The 21,655-nt window shown below is 40.6% G+C and overlaps 1 protein-coding gene across 2 annotated transcripts; it reads left to right on the top strand.

The window, feature by feature from the left end:
* The first annotated feature begins 425 nt into the window (after window positions 1-425).
* LOC109928228 (transmembrane protein 80-like) lies at window positions 426-21,655 on the top strand. Of its 2 annotated transcripts, XM_020528244.2 has the most exons (6): window positions 427-516; window positions 4,752-4,768; window positions 8,591-8,684; window positions 8,779-8,871; window positions 19,709-19,910; window positions 21,141-21,655. In XM_020528244.2, exons 1-6 carry the CDS (start codon window positions 501-503, stop codon window positions 21,151-21,153), a joined length of 435 nt encoding a protein of 144 aa, XP_020383833.1. In that variant the 5' UTR covers window positions 427-500; the 3' UTR covers window positions 21,154-21,655. The 2 variants fall into 2 exon arrangements, with proteins under 2 accessions (XP_048462919.1, XP_020383833.1); XM_048606962.1 differs by lacking the exon at window positions 21,141-21,655 and having other exon boundaries at window positions 426-516; window positions 19,709-19,914.

Below are 21,655 nucleotides of genomic sequence, written 5' to 3'. Positions count from 1 at the left end.
CGCTCCTGCTCCTCTGATGCTGCTTGGCCTGCTGTGTTCATCCAGCTCTACACCTTGTTATCTCTTCATTCCTGTTATTTTGGTTGTGATAATTATGCCATGAATCAATGTTAAGATGTCTGGAAGTCGTGAACACATAAAGGAGAAGGACGGTACACACAAGGTAGTGTCAGCATTAGCACAAACCCGTTGAGTAGGTTCCACTGTCATAATCAAAATAAACTTTTAATAAAAGGTGCCTGTGCTGTACGTGTTTCCGGAGGAGGGACTTGATCACATAAAGATACCGAATAACCGCGATGTACCGAGTATTATCTGTCACACAAGCTTTAACTATTACAAATACCCACACTCAACTGAAGAAGCATTTTCTGATTCTTTCCTGGTGAGAGGTATTCGCCTTCCCCACGGGTAGGGGGCGATCTCCTGACAGCGCAGGACAACACTGACGTGACTGTGCACAGAATGATGGGATACTGGAGGTCCCGTTTGTCCAAGGCATGGTGTTACGGAAAGGTGAGGGAGTAATGAATGCGTCGCTATCGCAACCAAGCGCTCTTCATCTCCCTAAATAATTTTACCATAATAAGATTGAGTTTATAATTTGGGATTTGTAGGATACTTTAAATTGTTTTAATTTTACGGAGATCAACTTTGCTTATTAAGGCACTTCAAGGTTTTGTACAAATGTGAACGCGGGGATTTAGAGTAATTTTTTAAAAATAGAGTTGTTTTAAAACAGAAGACTGTGTGTTTTCCCTTACCGATATCCCAATATGTCCGAGGAGACGATTACTCTTGCTAGCTTTAGTGCCATCGGCATCAGCAATCCTGTAGCATCTGCAGTGTGAGAACTGCAATAATGAGTTTCATCATCCATTGAAAGCTGAAAGAGACGATATTTCCAAACTAAGATAACAAGGTGTCGAGCTGGATGAACACAGCAGGCCAAGCAGCATCAGAGGTGCAGGAAAGCTAACCTTTCGGGCCTAGACCCTTCTTCAGAAATGGGGGAGGGGAAGGGGGTTCTGAAATAAATAGGGAGAGAGGGGGAGGCGGTTGGAAGATGGATAAAGGAGAAGATAGGTGGAGAGGGGTTGCAGTGGGAGAGAGATCCACTACTATCTCTGAAACAATTTCAACCCCACTGCGAAGCCTCTCGTCAGGATGCCTACCTTGAAGAAGTTACCCTCCTCCCTCCGGAAAGACCTCAGTGGATCTCTCTCCCACTGCAACTCCTCTCCACCTATCTTCTCCTTTATCTATCTTCTATCCGCTTCCCCCTCTCTCCCTATTTATTTCAGAACCCCCTTCCCCTCCCCCATTTCTGAAGAAGGGTCTAGGCCCGAAATGTCAGCTTTCCTGCACCTCTGATGCTGCTTGGCCTGCTGTGTTCATCCAGCTCTACACCTTGTTATCTCAGATTCTCAAGCATCTGCAATTCCTATATTTCCAAACTGTTTACTCTTAAAATAGTGTTCCAGGGATAACAATTTAGAATGGGAGTCCTGATTAATATTTTTTCATTTTCAAATAGCCAAGCAGATTGAGTGTGTCAAATTTAATTTACAGTAGCTGAGTCAGTACGGCATTTCGTCTCAAACCTTTTTCCTCCAATGACCCTGTTTCAACACTTGAGAATTGTTCTGACTTCTCTGTGACAACTTAGAGGGGTGGGAAGGGAGAAGAGAAAACCTCACTTGTAATTGTGATTAATTGATTTATGAAAGTTACACCAACAGCATAGGGTTCAATTCACGCACCGGCTGAAGTTCCCATGAAGAACTCTCCTTCCCAATCTCTCCCTCGCCTGAGACATGGTGACCCTCAGGGTAAATCACCACTAGTCGTTTCTCTCTAATGAGAGAACGGCCCTGTGGTCTGGTTGACTATGGCGACTTTACCTTGATATGCCTTAGTAAATATTTTTGGAAATGGCAAAGGAGACAAAATTGGCAGAGCAGAGCATAGAAAGCTTTCTAATCCAGAATCCTTTTAGTAAGTTTCCAAAATAAAGTGCTGTCTGGTTGAGGTCCTGTTTCATGAACAAAGAAAACTAACTTTGATGGTATGAGGTATGCATTGGCTTGAATAGGCTTGCCAAGGATACTTAAGGGGTTGATGGTGGATAGACAATGGCAGGCATTTAAAGAATGCATCGATGAATTTCAACAAGTTTGTATCCCTGTCTGGAGTAAAACAGGGAAGGTGGCTCAACCATGGCTAACGAGGAAAGTCAGGGATAGTGTTAAAACCAAAAAGGAGGCATATAGGCAAATAAATTGACCGGAAAAAGCAACAAACCGGAGTACTGGGAGAGATTTAAAATTCAGCAGAGGAGGACAAAGTGTTTAATTTGGAAAGGGAAAATAAAATATGAGAGTAAGCTTGTGGAAAACATAAAAACTGACTGCAAAAGCTTCTGTAGATATGTGAAGAGAAAGACTGGCCAAGACAAATGTAGGTCCCTTGGAGTTAGATTCAGGTGAGTTCATAAGGGACAACAAAGAGATGGCAGACCAGTTGAACAAATACTTTGGATCTGTCTTCACTAAGAAGGACACAAATAAACTTCAGAAAATACTAGGGGACAGAGGGTCAATCATGAAGGAGGAACTGAAGGAAATCCTTATTAGTCAGGAAATGGTATGAGGGAAATTGATGGGATTAAAACCCAATAAGTCCCCAGATCCTGATGCTGTGCATCACAAAATACTTAAGGAAATGAGCCTAGAAATAACAGATGCATTGGTGATCATTTTCCAGCATTCTGTAGACTCTCGAAGAGTTCCAATGGACTGGAGGGTAGCTAATGTAACCCCATTCTTTAAAAAAGGAGGGAGCGAGAAAATGGGGAATTATAGGCCAGTTAGCCTGACATCGGTGGTGGGGAAAGTGCTGGAGTCAGTCATTGAGGATGTAATAACTGAGCATTTGAAAAGCAGTGACAGAATCAGCATGAATTCACTAAAGGGAAATCATGCTTGACAAATCTGGAATTTTTTGAAGATGTGACCAGTTGCATGGACAAGGTGAATCAGTAGATGTTGTGTATCTGGACTTTCAAAAGGCTTTTGACAAGGTTCCATAGAAGAGATTAGGAAGGAAAATTAAAGCTTATGGTATCAGGGGTAATATATTGATATGGATAGAGAACTGGTGGGCAGACAAGAAGCAGAGAATTGGAATACATGGGTCCTTTTCAAGACTAGCAGGCAATGACGAGTGGGGTACTGCAGGTTGAGTGCTGGGTCCTCAGCTGTTCACAATATATATTAATAATTTGGACGAAGGAATTGAATACAATATCTCCAAATTTGCAGATGACACTAAGCTGCGTGGCAGTATGTGTGCTGTGAGGCGGATGCAAAGAGGTTGCAGGGTGACTTGGACAAACTGGTTGAGTGGGCAAGTACTTGGCAAATGCAGTATAATGTGGATAAATGTGAGGTTATCCATTTTAGTTGCAAAAACAGGAAGGCAGATTATTTTCTGAATGGTGGCAGTTAAGGAAAAGGTGAGGCACAACGAGACCTGGCTGTCATGGTGGAACAGCCGCTGAAGGTTGGCATGCAGGTGCAGCAGGCAGTGAGGAAAGCTAATGGCATGCTGGCCTTCACAGAGAGGATTTGAGTATTGGAGTAAGGATGTCTTGCTGCAGTTATACAGGGTCTTGGTGACGCCACACCTTGAGTATTGTGTGCAGTTTTAGTCTCCTAGCCTGGGGAAGGACATTTTTGGACTTGAGGGAGTCCAGCAAAGGTGCACTAACTTGATTGCTGGGATGGCAGGACTGACAGATGAGGAAAGACTGGATCGACGGGGCTTGTATTCGCTGGAATTTAGAAGAATGAGGTGGGATGTCATAGAAACATATAAAATCCTGATGGGACTGGACAGATTAGATGCAGGAAGTATGTTCCTGATGATGGGGATGTCCAGGACTACAGGTCATGGTTTAAGAATAAGGGGTAGGTCATTCCGGACTTAGATGAGGAAAATTTCTTCACTCGAAGTTGTAAACCTGTTGAATTCTCTCCCACAGGAAGCTGTTGGGACCAGTTCAATAGATATATTCAAGAGGGAGCTGGATGTGGCCCTTGTGGCTAAAGGGATCAAGGGGTATGGAGAAGGGTGGAAATGGGATACTGAGATTGCATGATCAGCTATGATCATATTGAATGTTGGTGCAGGCTCAAAGAGCTGAGTGGCCTTCTCCTGCACCTACGAGGCAAGGTGTTGAAGGATGGTATACAGATTCACGTACGAGTACCTGAAACCCTCTTTCCTATGTGTTCCTCACGATCATTGCAATACAAAGTAAGTTACAAACAGACATGAATCCTTTCCTAATGTGCAAAAAGGTAAATCCAGAGATATTTGTAGCTTGTCAATTAGAGAAACCTAGGAGTAAGTTGCCGGAGCAGTGGCTTGCATGAGGAAAATATTTTTTTGAAGAAGCTCAAGAAAAGTTCAAGAGTCATTATAATATTCATACTAGATGGACTTGAATTAAATAAAAAAGCATCACATGTGGAGCTGAACAACACTAGTTGTCTACGGTTATAAGTTTGCTATCGGTGCTGGTACTGAACGATTTGAGATGATAAATTTAAAAAGTGTGAAGTGCATTGGATAAAGTTTATTGGCAACTATTTCTTTTTCATTTAGTACTAAATTGATATCAAATGAAATCTTTGGTACTAATTGATATCAAATGTAATCTTTACACATTTTCTTTTTCCTTACAGTGAAATCTGCTGCTGTTGTATCCTTTGGAATAATATATGCCATGAGGAATTGTTATCTTGTAGTCCAAAACATTTCTCAAAACCAGGAATTGATATACAAAATATATTCTACAATTTGCAAAGATCAGTTAACATTTAGGATTAGTAGGGGCGATTGAAGAATCTACTGCTGACAGAGTTAAAAAGAAATTCTTTGGAAGGAATACATTCTGTCTTTTGGTCTTCCACTTTGTCTTTCTGCAATTCCATGATTTCACACATCTTTAAGTAGTATTTTTTTCTCAGTTATCGTTCCTTTCTTGCTAAATTTTGCAGTCTTTATTCATCCCTGGGATAATTTAATTTTTGTTCATTAATGGCGTTGCTGGCTAGGTGGCATTTATTGCCTATCCTTAATTGCCCAGAGGCAGTTGAGAGTCAACCACATTGCTGTGGGCCTGGAATCACATGTAGGCCAGACCAGATAAGGATGGCAGTTTCCTTCCCTAAAAGGACATTAGTGAACCAGAGGGGTTTTTCCTGACAATTGACAATAGTCATCATTGGATTCTTAATTCCAGATATTTTATGGAATTCAAATTCCACCATCTGCTGTGGTGGGATTTGAACCTGGGTCCCCAGAACATTATCTGAGTCTCTGGATTAACAGTCTAGTGATAATACCACTAGGCCACCACCTCCTGGGATGTGAGCTTCCTTACCTTTTGGAGGAGGTTTAGTGGTATTGACATTAGTTTGAAACTCACCACAGCAGATGGTGAAATTTGAACTGAATTTTTAAAAATCTGCAATTAAAAGCTGCTTAATGGTGACCATGCAATTGTCAATTGTCGCAAAAGCCAAACTATATCACTGATGACCTTCAGAATAGGAAATCAGTCATCCTTACCTAGTTTGACCTACATATGACTCCAGACACACTGCAGTGTGGCACAGTGATTAGCAGTGCTGCGTCACAGTGGCAGGGACCCAGGTTTGATCCCAACCTTGGATCACTGTCTTTGTGGAGTTTGCACATTCTTCCTGTGAGTTTCCTCTAGGTGCTCCAGTTTCCTCCCCAAGTCCAAAGATGTGCAGGTTAGATGGATTGGCCATGCTAAATTGCCCTCTTAGTGTCCAGGGATGTGTAGACTAGGTGAATTAGCCGTGGTAAATGGGGGAATAGGAAGGGTCGGTGCAGACTCATTGGGCTGAATAGTCTCTGTCTGCACGTAAGGTTTCTATGATTCACTGTGGTTGACTCTTAACTGCCGCAGACAAATAGGAATGTGTAATAAATCCTGGCATTGCGACAATGTGCACATCCCATGAATGAGTTTTTTAAAAAAAGTGGCAAAGTTAGCATTTGTTGGACGTCTTAATTGTCTTTGAAAAGGTGATACTGAGCTGCTTTCATGAACTAACACAGTCTGTCTAGTGGAGATACACTCACAGTGCTGTTAGGGAAACGAGAGTTCCAAGATTTTGACCCAGTGACATTGATGGATAGTTTCAAGACAGGGTGTTGGCCTTCCCTTGCAACTGCTGCCTTTGTTCTTCTAGATGGCGCAGAGATTTTAGGTTGGAAGGTATTTTAGAAAGAGTCTTAGAAAATTACTGCACTGCATCTTGTCAACAGTATACGGCTGTCACTGTGCGCTGGTAGTGAGGGGGAGATGGGGTGATAGATCGGGTGTTTTAGGTGATAGATTGCATTTTGCTGAAACAAGCTGTTTTATCCTGGATGATGATAAACTTGTCGGAACTGCACCCATCCAGACTCCCAGAAAATAATCCGTCATGTTTCTCATGAGTGCCTTACAGATTGTGTACAGGCTTTCAGCAGTCAGGAGGTGAGTTAATCGCTGCAGAATTTCCAGCTTTGGAAATGTATTCATACTCATGTATTCACAGTACTCCTTTGTCGGGTCCAATTAGGTTTCTGTGCGACGGTGCTCAGGATATTGAATGTGGGGATTCAGCAATGCTAATTGGTCCCACAGTAACGCTAGTTGTCCAACACCTTGCTCCAAAAGTTTATTTTATTTGTGTAAACCTCAGTTCCCTGTTGGATTTTAAGGAGGCTTAACTTTTTACCAGTTCCCCATGTTATCTAACTATTTTGCTGCCTGACATTTGTTTTATTTTTGAGAATGGCCTTGGAGCCTTGGAATATTTATTAAAGGAGCCATGTAAATACAAAGTGTTGATCCCTTCTAACTTGTGACAACAGACTATTTGACTATGGAGAGTCAAACTGAATCTTGTCCTTAACTAATGCGCTTTGCAGCAGGGCCATTGTATTGAGAGTGGGAATAGTGGCTGATATTCTACACATTCCTCCCCCCGTCTCACAAACACACACCCCTAAAACAAAACAGGACAGCTAAGATTAATTGTAGCAGCAGGTCTGCCAACTCGGTTAATAAAGTCTAATTAACCACAGACGTAAGACTAAACCTCAACTTCCCTACTTTACGTGATATCCATAGTAGGGGATGTATTTGCCCACTAAACTATCACAGAAATGTTACAGTGCAGAAAGCAGCGCTTCGGCCCATTGTAACTTCGCTGGCTCGTCAAATGAGCATCATTACCTGGTGTCTAACTCCTGTTTTTCCCCCTGTACCCTTGCACATTATTTTTAATCCAAATAATCATCCAATGTCCTCTTGAATGCCTCAATTGAACCTGAATCCACCACAGTTCTGGTCAGTGTATTCCATACCTTAACTAGTCAGAGTGAAAAAAGATATTCCTCACTTCACCCTGTTTCTTTTTGGAGATCACTTTAAGTTTATGTCCTTCTTGTTCTTGTCCTTTTACAAGTGGGAACAGATTCTCCCCATCTACACTGTCAAGCCCCCTCATGATTTTGAAAACTTCTATCAGATATTAGCTAGTCACCTTTTGCAATTTTTAAACAAAAATCTAGTATTAAATGCAGATACTCCTTGATAGGTTGATTAAACAACCTTCTGCCTTGAATTTGTATTGAAATCCTATTGTAAGGAATGCAGAAATGAATCCTTAGCATTTTAGACTAAGCTACGGTATTAATATGAGATGTTGTTCCATTGTGATATTATTACAAGGATACAAGTTTAATATTTTTCAGTCATTGGTGGTTTTTGTGTTTTTGTATGAAAGGCTGCTATTGTGGTACTGAATAATTATAATTTTAGCAAGTTAGATTACTATGTTTTAACAGTTTTCTTAAAACTCTATTTTTGTATTATGTGCACATGAACAAGGCCAGCATTTATTGTCTCCCCTTTAGTTGCCATTGAGAAAGTGATAGTGTGCATTCCCTTTGGTGAAGATAGTCCCAGCAATGCTATTAGATAGCAGAGCTGCTGATTTTACCCAGAAACCTTGACAATCCAGTAAATTCACAACATTGACTGACAGTAAGATGGTGGCAAAGTTTAGGATGGAATCATGCCTTCACTTGACTTCTGAATTTTGCTGTTTGGTGATGAAAATTCAGCAGACATCCAAACAAATCAATAATTGAACTCAATATTGGTTGAGACCTTTTATGTTTTGTCAAATTGTAAAGCATTTTCTGCACTCACACTTCTGATTTCAATGCACACAATATGCAGCAGAATTTTTCCCAGGAATATTCACTGGAATATGATTTTAGTTCAATCATAAGTCTGGAATTTGGGGAATTTGGGGAAAATAGTGTTCTGATTTAAAGATTAGACCTTAGTTATTCAATTTATCTATTTGGAATTTCCAGATGCCAATCAGAAAATGGGTGAGAACTTGAGATACAGACAATCTTAGAGGATCAAATATCATGATGTTCATAGTTTTCATTGCAGCAGTAGTCCTTAACTAGATTGCAACAGCTTTCCTCCATCCCTCTACAGATAGCTTTCTACTTCAATGTGTTTTATTATTCTTTTTATTTTCTTGCCACGTTGCTAATGATTATCTACAAAAGTAAGTTTTACACTAGTAACTGTTTGTTACAACTATTTATAATAATGACTTTTAAAAAATGAAGTCCAGGAATTATTTTCTCTTCATGTTTCAGGTCAGGTATTCAGTTTTCCGGATGGTTACCTGGCGGTTGATCTGATTCTTCTGATTCTCATGTTAATTCTGGAAGTGATAAGGCTATACTTTGGTAAGATGTTGTGTTAAATTATATTGTATCACCGTGTTTGATCCTCTGTGGTGTTACTGCGGGTAGCTTGGAATTAAAGCTTGGTAATAATTTTTGTTGGAGCTTTGTTTTGTTTAATAGATCAATTATCCATATATTGAATTAAGCAGCAAAATACCTTCAGAAATTTACCCGGATTTTAACGCAAAACTATAGTTTAGCACAAACATGAGTTTCCATCTCTCCCTTCTGGACCCTTTCCCTGTCCAAAAGCCAACCCTCCACTGGGGAAGAAACCAGCTTTCTTTTTTTACATTACGAAACCCACCACCAAAATTGAGAAATACTTTAACTGACAGAGATTATAAATGCTGCCCCCCACAGCAGTGCAACAATAAGAACAATCAAAAAGGGAAAATAAGGGAGGTAGTTGATTCAAAGGCAGAGTGAGGTAGCTGATTCGGAGACTAGGATGCTGAATCTTAATAAAGATATGAGGTGTGAGTTGGCCTTGATAGATTGAGAAGAGTTACTTGAAGGGATGACAGTGGACAGGCAATGGCAAACATTCAAGGAACGGATGGGGGACTTGCAACACCTGTTTATTCCTGTCTGGCACAAAAGCAACATGGATAAAAGGGCCAATCCATGGCTTACAAAGGAAATTTTAGGTATAGTATCCGATCCAAGGAAGAAGCATACAGATTGGCTAAGAAAAATAATATGTCTGACGATTGGGAGCAGTTTAGAATTCAGCAAAGAAGGACCAAGAGATTGATTAAGAAGGGGAAAATACAGTATGAAAGTAAGTTTGCAGGGAAGATAAAGACTGACACTAAGAGTTTCTATAAGGTACGTGAAGAGAAAGAGATTGGTGAAGACACATGTAAGTTCCCTACAGACAGAAACAGGGGAATGTATAATAGGGACAAAGAAATGGCTGAGCAACTGAATATATACTTTGGTTCTGTCTTCACAAAAGAGGACACAAATCAGATACCAGAAATGTTGGAGAATGCAAGATTTAGTGAGAGGGAAGAATTGAGTGCAATTATTATTAGTAGAGAAATGGTGCTGGGGAAATTCATGGGATTGAAGGTGGATAAATCCCCAGGCCTAATAATCTCCATCCCAGAGTACTTAAGGAAGTGGCTGTAGAAATTGTGGATGCATTAGTGGTCATCTTCCAGGATTCTATAGACTCTGGAACAGTCCCTGCAGAGTAGAGGGTAGCTAATGTCACTCCATATTCAAAATGGGAGGTAGAGAGAAAACAGGGGATTATAGACCAGTAAGCCTAACATCGGTAGTGTGGAAAATTCTCAAATCCATTATCAAGGACTTTGTAGCAGAGCATTTAGAAAGCAGTGGCAGGATCAGAAAGGCAGCATGGATTTATGAAGGCTTGTCAAATCTGTTGGAATTCTATGAAGATGTAACTAGTAAAGTTGACAAAGGGAAGCCAGTTGATGTGGTATATTTGGACTTTCAGAAAGTGTTTGCCAAAGTCCCGCATAAGAGATTATTGTGTAAAATTAAAGCACATGGGATTGGGGAAAGTTTATTGAGATGGATAGAAAACTGGTGGCCAGAGAGGAAACAAAGAGTAGGAATTAATGGCAGGCAGTGATGAGTGGGGTGCCACAGGGATTGGTGCTGCGACTTTAGCTATTCACAATATATATTAATGATTTGGATCAGGGAACAAAATGTAACATCTCAAAGTTTGCAGATAATACCAAGTTGGGCAGGAGGGTGAACTGTGATGAGGATGTAGAGATCCTTCAGCATGATCTGGACACTTTGGGTGAGTGGGCAAATCAATGGCAGTATAATTTGGTTATTCACGTTGGAAGCAAAAACAAGAAAGCAGATTCCTACCTGAATGGCTATAATTTGGGAGAGGCAAGTGTGCAACGGGACCTGGGCATCCTAGTGCACCAGTTGCTGAAGGTAAGCATGCAGGTGCAGCAGGCAGTAAAGAAGGCAAATGGTATGTTGGCCTTCATTGCGAGACGTTTCGAAGACAGGAGCAGGAATGTTTTGTTGCAGTTATACAGGACCCTGGTGAGGCCACACTTAGAATGTTATATGCAGTTTTGGTCTCCTTTTCTGAGGAAGGATGCTCTTGCTCCCGAGGGAGTGCAGCGATGGTTTACCGGCTGATTCCAGGGATGGCGGGACTGGCATATGAGGAAAGATTGACTAGGTTAGGATTGTTTTCGCTGGAGTTCAGATGAATGAGGGGGGATCTCAGAGACTTAGAAAATTCTATCAGGTCTAGACAGGGTGGATGCGGGGAGGATGTTCCTAATGGTGGGTGTGTCCAGAACCAGGGGTCACAGTCTGAGGATTCGGGGTAGACCATTTAGGACTGAGATGAGGAGACATTTCTGCACCCAGAGAATGGTGAGGCTGTGGAATTCATTACCACAGGAAGTATTTGATGCCAAAACATTTAATGTATTCAAGAGGCGGCTAGATATAGCACTTGGAGCGAATGGGATCAAAGGTTATGGGGAGAAAGCAGGATTAGGCTACTGAGTTGGATGCTCAGCCATGATTGGGATGAATAGTGGAGCAAGCTCAAAGGGCCAAATGACCTCCAGTTGCTCCTATCTTCTATGTTCCTATATGAGAAGAATCCAACTCTTTTTGAATAATCTTCCAACACCAAGTTATAGCCCAGCAGATTTAATTGAAAACACAAGCTTTCAGAGCCTCACTCCTTCTTCAATCATACAATCCCTACAGTGTGGAAACAGGCCCTTCGGCCCAACAAGTGCACATCGACCCTCGGAGCATCCCTCCCAGACCCACCCCCCTAATCTACAGACCCCGAACACTACGGCCAATTTAGTATAGCCAATCCACCTAACCTGCACATCTTTGGACTGTGGGAGGAAACCGGAGTACCTGGAGGAAACCCACACAGACAGTCGCCCGAGGATGGAATTGAACCCAGGTCCCTGGCACTGTGAGGCAGCAGTGCTAACCATTGAGCCACCGTGCCACCCTGAGGAATGTTAGCACCTGAGAAAGGAGTGAGGTTCAGAAAACTTGAGTTTTCAAATAAACCTGTTGGACTATAACCTGGAGTTGTGTGATTTCTGACCTTGTCCAACCCAGTCCAACACCGGCACCTCCACATCTTGAATAGTCTTGTTCAGACATGTTCTCACTCAGCACAAGAATACTCAAATTGTAGATACTTTAAATCAACTTGTCATGACCCACTTTATGGTGAGACTTGAAACGAGACCATCTGGTCCAGAGGTAGGGAAACTACTATTGTGCCACAAGAGGCATTAACCTTCTCCAGAACTCTTTTTTTTAAAAAATCTCCAGAAGTGAATTCACGCGCAACTGAATTTTCCCACCACCAAATCACCTAGATTATTTTCTATTCAGTCTGCTCGGTGACATTATTACACACTTTTGAAGCGAGTGGGACTTGAATCCAGGCCTCCTGACTCACAGATAGACTCACTACCATTGCACCATTGCAAAATATGAACCAGATTTTTATTGAATTCAAGTTCCGCCATCTGTGAGGGGGTTGGAATGTGGGGCCCCAGAACATTACCTGGTCTCTGGATTAACAGTTCTGTGCTAGTACCACTAGGCCATTGCCTTCTCGCAAAAGCATGGACCAGTTTTTCTAATCAACCTGTTCAGAGATGTTAAATACATCACTGGAGCAGGTGGGACTTGAATATGGGCCTCCTGGTCCAGGGGTAGGGACACTACCACTGCCACAAGGGCCCTCAAAAGCATAAAACAAATTACGAAGTCACATGAGCATTACCTGCTCTCAATCAACTTTGTGACTGTTTAATTAGACTTTGAACCTACATTTCTAACACTGACAGTTTAACTTCACTGTTTTATAAGTCTCGTGCTTAGAAATTCTGTGGTCAGTTTGGAGCTAATTGTTATGGTTGAAGTTTCCCAAGATTGTTTCCATCCTTGTGGGAGAGTATAAGTTATATATAATTGAAAAACAGCAGGATGGAATTTTTTACACTTTTTTTCTTTTTAAAGGGGGAGTTGCTGAGGATTACATTTGAGCCAATCAGTTTGAAACTTGTTTGCATTATATGCCAACATAATTCCATTAATGTCCTTTAGGGAAGGAAACTGCCACCCTTACCTGGTCTGGATTACGTGACTCCAGACCTACAGTAATGTGGTTGACTCTTAACTGCCCTCTGGGCAATAAATGCTGCCTAGCCAGTGATGTCCTCATCCCGTGAATAAAAATTTCCAGCTTATTTCCAATAGATATGCACAAAGAATACTTAACATGAATGTTAGCATTTTTACTATTGCATTGTTCATTGCATATAAAAAATGATATACCATGCAACAGAGAGATTTGTCAGAACTCCAGTAACTGGTCAAGTCTGTATGTGTCTTTGTATTGCTCTTAGTGTTTTGTGGATCAAGTTCCATAATTTTCTCTAGTTTTCTGTGGAAACTTTAGATCAGTGGCTTTAATCATCTTTATATATTTATTAACTAAGTGCATAAATTTGATCTTTTCCCAGAAACAAACTTTATATCAGGTAGCCAGTTTTATAAAATGATAGTTAAATGCTTCACTGTTTTCCTAATCAAAAAAGTAGTGTATTTTAAAAAATAATTTGTAATTGAATTCTCAAGACATGGGAGTTTGCCTCGAGCAGGGTGTTTTACCATATGAAGCAATGCTTATGTTATTCCTTGTAACAAAAATCTAGGTGTAGATATCATGTAATTGAAGAATCCAGCAGAGCTATTATGTACAAACATTGCATTTCTCAGGCACTTGATGTTTGGGCTGTTAAACTATTAGATTACATCTGAGCAACATGCTTAAAATGATCCCAGGGTAAAATGTATTCTGAGGCCTTTATATCCTCACGTTACATTCCATGATACAGTGAGGGTTTCATGAGGATGTTATTAAAATTATACTTATCTTGAGACAAAACATAACAAAAAGTATACTTTAATATTTTGTGAAGCCACTGTACAATTAATTGTACAATATCAGCAGATGGACTGCATTGATATATCAAAGTTTCTCAGCACCATCAATTTATAATTTCTGCTAACTTGATTGATTTAAATTAGGGCATTATTTAGGCTACAACTTGCCTCAGCACAAGTGATCTAGGAAAGGGAAAAATTCCTGCTCCTGATCACTATTGACTGACTCTAGGTGGTTGCATCAAATAGCTTTTATTGGGTGACGAGGAGAATACAGAGTCCTTACGTGGAGAGTTGAGACATTTTGTTGTCACTGCTAATAATATTCTCAAATTTATAATTCAGCTGTGAATCAGGCAGTGGGGGGAAAAGAAGAAGGGTAATATTTATGATTCAACCAAGCAAGAATGCTGAAGAATTTACACATGCCCACAATGCCAAAGGACATGCCACTGAGGAATATTTTTAATAAACTTGAATAGTACAACAATCCCAAATTATTGGAGGTTTCAGAAGCTTTTGTTTCAAAACCAGGCATCAACTGTCAACCGAAGACATTGGAGAAATTATCATAGCCTAAAAATTGTCCATTCATTTTAATTTTAGAGAGTTTTAAGAGAGCTTTGTGGGAAAGTGTTTTTAAAAAAGCGCAGCAAATTGACATTGTTGACATTAACTTTCAGTATTCCGATCAGCATTGTCCATTGACATGGCAAAATGTGACTTGTGTTAACAAATTGGCAATCATCTGAAGTAAATAAGCTACAGATGAATAAACAGAAAGACCCAACAATAGCAGGTGATAGTAGTAATGATACACCAAAGACTAATGAAGTGGTACTTGTGATAACACTGGACACAATTGTTCATTTGTGAAGGTAGAGTTCCACAACTCCACGAAGGGTTATCTCACAAAGGCATGTCACAAGAAGATTAACAGAAACTATATTCACTATATATAGTTGCTCAACAGCAGGTACTTGGGTTGCTTAAGATCTACACAATAAGTGCAGGATATCCAATAAAAATTTACAGGGCATAATGATCTAAATAGTTTTGTATGGAGCTCTAGGTAAGTATGGAGGTCCATGCTTGTGCATCGTGTAGTATGGTTTCTGAGTCATTATATTGTCAAACATTGAGTCCATTATCAGCTGGAAAAATAGTGAACACAGTTAAGAAGAAAAAAAATCCCATAATTGACAGTGTTTCGATTTCCAATCACAAACAATTGTTACTTCAATAGACTGTTGACGCACAGTGAATGATCATATTGATGGTGTTATGAACAATGGAAGTCAATTGCTTTTACCAAACATGGTTGGAGAAATCCTAAATACCATCCATTATCCTGAAACTGCAATTAACAAAGTCTAGGACATGTAGATAATTTGGAATCTAAATTGTTCTTTGTAACACGATTGATAGCATAGTTATAATCAGTTTAGGAAATATAATCAAAAATATAGAAACCACCTAGTCACTTTTTCTTAGATAACAAGGTGTACAGCTGGATGAACACAGCAGGCCAAACAGCATCAGAGGAGCAGGAAAGCTGACGTTTCGGGTCTCCGTGACTCCCTTGTCCGCTCCACACTCCCCACCAGCCCCGCCACACCCAGCACTTTTCCCTGCAACCGCAGGAAGTGCTATACCTGCCCCTACACCTCACCCCCATCCCAGGCCCTAAGAAGACCGTCCACATCAAACAGATGTTCACCTGCACATCTGCTAATGTGGTATACTGTATCCGCTGTTCCTGTTGTGGCCTCCTCTACATCGGGGAAACCAAATGGAGGCTTGGGGACCGCTTTGTGGAACACCTATGATTGGTTCGCAACAAACAACTGCACCTCCCAGTCGCGAACCATTTCAACTCCTCCTCCCACTCCTTGAACGACATGTCCATCCTGGGCCTCCTGCAGTGCCACAACGATGCCACCCGAAGGTTGCAGGAACAGCATCTCATATTTCGCTTGGGAACCCTGCAGCCCAATTGTATCAATGTGGACTTCACAAGCTTCAAAATCTCCCCACCCCCGACCGCATCCCAAAACCAGCCCAGCTCGTACCCACCTCCCTAACCTGTCCTCCCACCTATCCACTCCTCCCACCTCAAGCCCCACCCCCATCTCCTACCGACTTGCCTCATCCCGCCTCCTTGACCCTGGACCAACCTATCCCCTCCCTAACTCACCTTTACTGGCTCCAACCCCACCTCCTTGACCTGTCTGTCTCCTCTCCACCTATCTTCTCCTTTATCCATCTTCTATCCGCCTCCCCCTTTCTCCCTATTTATTTCAGAATCCCCTTCCCCCTCCTCCATTTCTGAAGAAGGGTCTAGATCTGAAACGTCAGCTTTCCCGCTCCTCTGATGCTGCTTGACCTGCTGTGTTCATCCAGCTCTACACCTCTTGTTATCTCAGATTCTCTAGCATTGGCAGTTCCTACTATCTCTAGTCACTTTTTCTTGTCTGATCTGGCAGCATCTGTGAAGAGAAATCAGAGTTAATGATTTGGGTCTAGAACTGAGGAAGGGTCACTGGACCCAAAACGTGAACTCTTATTTCTCCCAGACGCTGCTAGACTTGCTGAGCCTTTCCAGCAATTTTGTGTTTTTGTTTCTGATTTACAGCATCTGCAGTTCTTTCATATTTTTACCTTTTCTTGTCTGTTGTTTTAAGCTGTATATCCCAGAGACAGACTCACTTCTAATTTTGATTGATCATTCTGAATCATCCTAACTTCTTACCTTTTTGTCTTTTATAAATATCTAGTTTCATACAATTTACTATCAATTGATATCTTTAATTTAACACCTAATCAATACAAGCAGTAATTTCCCATTAGAACAAAAATGATAAGTTAATGCTTTGCTCACTAACTCAGCCACATAATCATTTATAAATTCATAGTACAAGGAAAAATAAATAAATAAAACATATTCCTTACAGAGCAGTAGAGAGGAGGCTGTGTATGGTACCTTTGAAACCATGAAAATGGCTAGCGAGAGTATGGCAGAGACTGCACATTGATTTCACAGAATTTGAAGGCTGCAGATTCATTATAATAAATATTCATTCAAAAATGGGTTGATTGGTTTCTGATTAGATGAACAACATCCAGATTTCTGCATGATTTCTGTGCTGCTTCTGGTTCCCAGAGGAAAGTGTTCAACAGCAGGTCTCAGTTCAGAAAAGTTTGCACAATTCATGAGAAGGAATAGGGTAAAACACAGAGTTCCACCATGTCATTCTGCTTTCAATGGTATAGTACAGTGAAGAATGCAAATTAAATTTGCTTTTGAATCTTATGACATACAATTTGGAAGAAACATCAGTTGCCAGTGGATCACAGATTGGTGAATGTTCTATTTATTTGTTTACATAGCCCACCTTCGTACAGGAAAGCCTACCTAGAACAAAATTATCTTTGTTGAAGCCATATTTAGCACAGTCAGTAAAGAAATAAATGATCAAGACAAATTGATAATTAGGCAAGAATAAGTCTGAAATTGAACTGGAAGTTTAGCATGAATAATCATGATCACAAATGATTGAACTGTCTGTTAGGAAGAGTCATGAAAAGCGCTACACTTTGCCCAATTGAAATTCAAGATCAGCCACTATGCTTCTCGTCTGTGCCAAATATTTTAATACATGAGCAGAATTTAAGGAGGAAACCTTTAGGGTGCATTTTTACCAGTACTTGGAACCTAACATCTGGAGTACTTTCAGCAGTTTTGGTCCCCTTATGTAAAGAAAATTTATCATTTCATTGGAGGTAGTTCAAAGAGGGATCACTAAGATGACCCTTGATATGGAGGGATTGTCTTATTAGCAAAGGCTAAGTAAGTTGGAGTTCAGAAGAATAAGAGATGATCTTATTATAACATATAGGATTCTTAAGGGGCTTGACAGGATAAATGCTGAGAGGATGCTTCCCTTTATCGGATGGACTAGGACCAGAGGGCATTGTCTCAGACTGAAGAGGTGCCAATTTAAAACTGTAATAAGGAGTAATTTCTTCTCTCAGAGGGTTGAGAGTCTTTGGAACTCCTTGCCACAGGCAGGTGTGGAGGCAGAGTCCTGTGTATATTTAAGACTGAGATAGATTGATCAGTAGCTGAGCTTGGCTGGAAAATTAGCTGCATATTAGTCCTTCTGGGTTTCCATTTCATATAGGATCATAGAAGCATACAACGTTTTCTATTCGATCATGATGCAATAAACAAGGAAGATGTACAATTTTAAGAAACCATAGATTAGTCCTGACCTGCAAAATCACATAATTCCATAACTCTTGCCAAGCAATAAAAGGGATTAAATAAAGATCATGAAAATAGTAGACTTAGAATTCCAACAGTCAAAGTGTCAAACAAACTGAAATGACTCTTCTGTCTGTCACACCTCTCTGGGGTAGTGCACTGGAAATCAATTCCTGCCATCCCAGAGTGATCACAAAAGTTAAATCTGCAAAATCTCCAAACTTCCTGATTTTGAGACCGATCGATAGAAAACACAGACTAGGTTTCTGTACTTAAAAAAAATAATCACTTTATTAGAATCTAGCTACAGGTAAGCAATTAAATTAAGTAAACTCTACAAATTAAAACTCTTCTAACCCCTTAAACTGGGGATGAAAGACATGAGCCAAGGGATAAGTAGAAAAACAGTTCTGTAGTCTGTGTATGCAAAATCTGTTGGGTTGGTTTTTGCAGATCTGAATGTTTCTCCTCAACCTTTTTTTGATTGCTTCCACTAGTTGCAAGAGGCACAGGGAGTCTGGTTCTCTTGTAAAAGGTCTCTGACTCAGCTAATTCAAAGTTGTGACTTGCAGCAACTGCTGACGGAAAGATGAGCTTGTTTCCTTCAGATTTAATGTGACTTATTGCAGAGAACTGAGAGAGATTTTGGCTGATGCAGACCTGCTGGATTCCCTTCTGGCCTGACCAGATTCTCTCTGTCTTATTCACAGCCCAAGTTGTTCAGCTATTCGATGATCAATCACATGATTATTGACAGGCAGAGTACCTTTATCATCAAAAGTGTCCACTAGCCCACAGCAGTTAGTAGCTTTACTTGTAAACAACCCTGGACTCCAGTTCATCTGCTCATTGCTGGAACCCGCTATTATGCGAACTGAGTTCAAAATAGGTATTAAATTATTTGCTTTCAAGACATGTAGCCATCTCATAAATCCCTGATTTTCAAAACCATCTTCCTAATTTCAGACCGTGATTTTAAACAGCACAAATATAAGTACGTGGGTTGTTTACATGTTGATTAGATAGAAACTATTATACATAGATGCTGTAAAGCTTTGCCAGTACAGTACAACTGTAGGTTAGAAATAGTGTGATAAGCTGCGAAGCACTTGCATAGACTTTTTTTGAAAATATATAATAAAATATATAATAATATCTGTTAAACAGGCTGATTAATCATACCATGATTGACTTTTGAAAATGGTATCAATCCAATATTTACAAATGTACCTATTCCATTAGGATCTAGGATCAGGAACTTGTCCCTACCCTAGTTCATCAATGCTGAGATAAATCATGCTCCAAATATGAAATGAGCTAGGTTAGCATGGGCATAATTCGAACCCAAGACTATTCGGCCACATGGCTTCAGGTATTGTTTCTGATGAAGGTTTTTTGTGTGTGACCTTGAAAGGTCCCCAGAATTGAGGTGTTAAAGCTGTTCTGAAGAAGGGGTACTGGACCCAAATATTAACTCTGTTTCCTTCTCCACAATTGCTGCCAGACCTGCTGAGTTTTTCTAGCAATTTGTTTTTGTTTCAGATTTCCAGTGTCTGCAGTTCTTTGTTTTTTTTTGTTTAGTGTTAAAGCTCGTTTGATTCTCTGTTCTTTCCCCAGGTTTTAAAGGTAACCTGACTGAAGAGGAGGTTCCGATTGTTACTAGCTTGGTCCTGACCATTGGAAGTGTGATGCTTTCTCTGTACTACTTGTTGTGGCAGACCTATGTGCTGAAAGCAGATGTAATAATAAATGCAGCCCTCCTGGTAACCTACGGATTAGAGGGGATTTTGGCCATAATTGCTGTTTCAGCTCTTACCAGGTAATTTAATCAACAACCAATGATACTGAGAGCACTGGTAACTTTTAGTCATCACTTACCCCACCCCTCCTTATGGATACACCATTTGGAGAGGATATTTTGATGCAGTGAAAGTAACCCTACCGATTTCAGTAAGGGTCCTTTGAGTGATAGATTCCTGGTGAAAACTGTAAATGTAGTTAAATATCCTGCAATCATTTTAATATGCCTTAGGTGAGGATTGTGAACATCAAGCTTCCATTTTAATTATTATGTTTCAAGTACAGCAAATGTTAGCTATTAAACAAATATCCTCTATGCTGCTATACACACAATCCAATTGCATAGAGAATGGTTAGATACAGTAATGCCATGTTGCAAATAGAAGTGGTTAGATGCAGAGGAAAACATCCTCAATGGTCAAAAAAAACCCTTCAGAGTTGGCTTCAAGATGACTTGATTTAAAACAAAATTTCTAACTCAGCCCAGCCTCAGTAGGTATTTTGTCCATAGAATTTGCATTTCACAATTCCTTTCATTGTCTACCACCCTACTTTCCAGCACCTTCATTTGCACTCCACACCCCCACCCCTTCCCTCCTCTCTCCAACCTCCCCTACCCCCCCCCCCCCTCCCCCTCGCCCCTCCACCTCCCCCCCACTCCTTTTTTTTTAACCCATCGGCCTGTCCCCCATCCCTCACTCTCTCTCTCTATTCCCCCCTCCCAAAGCCCGCCCCCCTCTCCCTCCCCCCTTCATTTTCCCAATCTCATTTCCTCCCCTCTCTCATTCCCCCTCATCTCCTCCTGCTCTCCCCCTCCACCCCCATCTTCACCCCTGATATTCCCCTCCCTCTGGTCCCCTCTCCTCCCCTAACCCCTCCCTTAAACTCCTTTCCTATCCCCTAAACATCCTTCACATGCTTTCTTCCCCTCTTGCCTCTCTTCTCTTCCCTTCACCCTCCTCCTTTCCTCCCATACACCTTCACCACCTGTTCTCTCTTTCCTTCACTTAACCCTCCAGTTCCCCATCCCTATGGATAAATTGTATCCTTTCATTGCTAGGTTGTCAAGTTGAATTCAGCATAAGTTTATTGAATGGCTTTTGCCAGATCAACTCTTAATTGTCTGTTTTAACTTCATTTTTAAACTAGTAGGAAGTATTGTTCAGTGTTTTGAATGAGGCAGGAGTCTCTCATTTTGGTATTGGGAGTGTTATGTACTATTATTGTATTTAACTTTTATTTTACCTAGGCTCTACACATGAAGTGACTGGAATGATGCATCTTTTCTTTGCGTCACCAAGACATTTCCACCATCAGGAGTTATTTGCAGTTGTCAGTAGGATCAAATCAACACTTTTGTTTTACAATTTAGCTTTTATTTTTGATGGGAAATTTGGGTAAGTTTCTGCCTTGTATGCCTATCTTTTCAGAAGCTTGTAGCCATGCAGATGCCCCATGTAGTCAATGACTAAGAGACACCAGACAGTATTCTGCAATCACTATTGTTCAGACTAGGAGCTGAGCTTATTGTGTGGAGTGGGTGTTGAACCGCTATCTATTCAAGCTTTGCGTTCTGCAATGAATGACATCATTGTGGTATCAATTCAATGAAATGATTTTTTGCACAAGGTTGATTCTAAATTTAGCCCTGGAGGGAAATGAGATTTCCTGAAGAGGAATAAATTTCAAGTCTTAAGGATGCTTGGATCATGAGATGTAACAATTTTATATATATTTGTACCACAATAAAATCATTAATATGGA

Source organism: Rhincodon typus, chromosome 17 (genome assembly GCF_021869965.1).
Source record: "Rhincodon typus isolate 14 chromosome 17, sRhiTyp1.1, whole genome shotgun sequence".
In the NCBI taxonomy this organism is placed as follows: domain Eukaryota; kingdom Metazoa; phylum Chordata; class Chondrichthyes; order Orectolobiformes; family Rhincodontidae; genus Rhincodon; species Rhincodon typus.
Note: the sequence above shows the minus strand (reverse complement) of the source record. Positions and strands in the feature narration are given on the sequence as shown.